At 59.1% G+C, this 2,330-nt stretch overlaps 1 protein-coding gene across 1 annotated transcript in view; it reads left to right on the forward strand.

Moving 5' to 3' along the window:
* GOLPH3L (golgi phosphoprotein 3-like) overlaps positions 1-1,553 on the forward strand; it is a 5,366-nt gene extending 3,813 nt beyond the window's left edge. Inside the window, exons 2-4 of the mRNA XM_010135185.1 lie at positions 165-294; positions 495-611; positions 1,126-1,553. Of these exons, the coding sequence (XP_010133487.1) occupies positions 165-294; positions 495-611; positions 1,126-1,553 (675 nt within the window). The remainder of the gene's footprint in view (positions 1-164; positions 295-494; positions 612-1,125) is intronic.
* The last annotated feature ends 777 nt before the right edge of the window (positions 1,554-2,330 follow it).

Here is a 2,330-nt window from a genome sequence, read left to right on the forward strand (position 1 = left end):
GCAATGTGAACGGGTGGAGTTTGGGAGGGGGGGGGAGTTAGTGTGGGCTGCCAGGCACCTTTCATCTAGTGGGGAAAGCCCTTTTCTCCCTGGGAGGCAGAGCTGCTAATGGGAGTTGGGAGAGCTCCCCTTTCCATCTCTCTTTGCCCCTTTCTCTCTTCCAGGGCTACACCTCCTTCTGGAATGACTGCATCTCCTCAGGCCTGCGGGGTGGCATCCTCATCGAGCTGGCTCTGCGTGGCCGCATCCGCCTGGAGCCACTCTCCATCAGGAAGAAGAGGCTGCTGGAGAGGAAGGGGAAGGGGCCATGGGAGCTGGGGGGGGGGCTAACAGGGTGGCGGGCGAGTGGGGGCCTAACAGGCTGCAGGGCTCTGTCCACCCCAGCCAAGCTGGCTGGCAGCGAGCTTTGCCGAAGCAGCACTGCACACCAGGGCTGGCACCATTCCTTCAGGCTCTGTGTCCAGCCTTACGACATATTTCCAATTTCTCCTTTCAGGTGCTCTTGAAGTCGGACGTGCCAACTGGTGACGTCTTGCTGGATGAGACTCTCCGACACATCAAGGCCACAGAGTCTGCAGAAACAGTGCAGACCTGGATAGAGTTGCTCACTGGTAGGGCCAGTTAGAGACACCATCCCCCCAGCTCCCTCGGGGCCTGTCCCTGCCACCTGTCCCCTCTCCACAGCTCAGCCGTCCCCTTGCTTCACTGGAGATGGGCAGAACACTGACAGCAGAACAGGGAAGGGCTGAATATGGGGACAGAGAACAGTTTTCCAGGTCTTTTTTTATTGGGAGCTCAGTGTAAGTCTTGGACCTTGTGCCCCATCGCCCCTTTTGTCATGCTGAGTCTTCACCAGGTCTGGGGTCCAAGGTCCTGGGTAGAAGGGGCTTGCCAAAGGGAACTGCCCCAGGATGCTGCTCCTTATGGCCACTGGAAGCTTTATCAGCTTGGAGCGATGGGAGAAGCTGGTCAGAGTCAGGCCAAGGGGAAGAAGAGGGTTCCTGCAGCGGGGACTGATGTCCGTGCAAGCCCACATGGTCCTGGATAGGAAGCAGCCTGGGCGCTGGGGTTGGGTGGGAAAGCCATTGCTGCACAGGCACTGAGCCAGGGTCTCCTCTCCTGCAGGGGAGACCTGGAACCCCTTCAAGCTGCAGTACCAGCTGAGGAACGTGCGTGAGCGCATTGCCAAGGCACTGGTGGAGAAGGGTATCCTCACCACGGAGAAACAGAACTTCCTGCTCTTTGATATGACCACCCACCCTGTCAGCAATGCCACTGAGAAGCAGCGCTTGGTGAAGAAGCTCCAGGAGAGCATGCTGGAGCGGTGGGTGAATGACCCCCACCGCATGGACCGCAGGACGCTGGCTCTCCTGGTGCTGGCCCACTCCTCAGACGTGCTGGAGAACGTTTTCACCAGCCTAGCAGATGACAAGTATGATGTGGCAATGAATAGGACCAAGGACCTCCTTGATATGGACCCCGAGGTAGAAGCTGCCAAAGCCAGAGGTGCAGAGATGATCTGGGCTGTCCTGGCAGCCTTCAATAAGTCCTAGAAAGCCCCTGAATCCCCCAAACCAAGTGGGTGGAGCCTCAGTGTGGAGCAAAGGGTATTTGGGCATGGAGTTTCTGCAGCAGCGGATAAGCTTAGCTTGGGGGGACCTGGGGTGTTCTGGTTCCCAGCGTGGCAGGGTTTGGAAGGGTGAGAGCCTGCCTGTGTGGACAGGTCGCACACCCCTCCAAAGGCTGGTGCTTCTGGGGACAGGTGGCAGCAGCTTTTCACTCTCCTTCTAGTGCTCCTTGCCCCTGGGCTTTGTTCTTGGACCAGTGCAGAGGTAGGAGGTAGCAGAGCCCACCCCTGCCTCTGTGCAGGGGAGCTGAGCCGAACGGGCCAAACCGTGGCAGAAACGGGGCTGCAAAGCAGCCTAAGCTTCTGGTGCGCTCCTGGTATGCTGCTGAGTCCAGCTGCCTCCATGCTCCCTCTTCCATGCACAGCTCTTGCCTTTGAGCAGCCCAAGCAGCGTGGATGCCCCTGTGGAGCTTGCTGACGTCCTGCCGGGGCAGGGGACGGGCAGGGCAGGAGGCTGGTTTGCGGGTGTCCAGCGGCTGGGACCACCCCACGTGCTGGCTGGCATAGGGCAGCCCACAGTCCTCAGCACGCCCTGCCCTCCAGAAGTTCTGCGAAGGCTGCAGAGCCTTGCCCCAAGCTGTGCCCCTGTCACACACACTGTTCTTTCTGCTAAGAGAAGTTAACCGCCAGTTCGTTGTTAGTTCTGTCCACTCAAGCCCTGCAGTCTCTGCAGGTCACTTAAAGGTAGTTCCCTGCAGCACGG

Source organism: Buceros rhinoceros, unplaced genomic scaffold, assembly GCF_000710305.1.
Source record: "Buceros rhinoceros silvestris isolate BGI_N320 unplaced genomic scaffold, ASM71030v1 scaffold27624, whole genome shotgun sequence".
NCBI classification, from domain to species: domain Eukaryota; kingdom Metazoa; phylum Chordata; class Aves; order Bucerotiformes; family Bucerotidae; genus Buceros; species Buceros rhinoceros.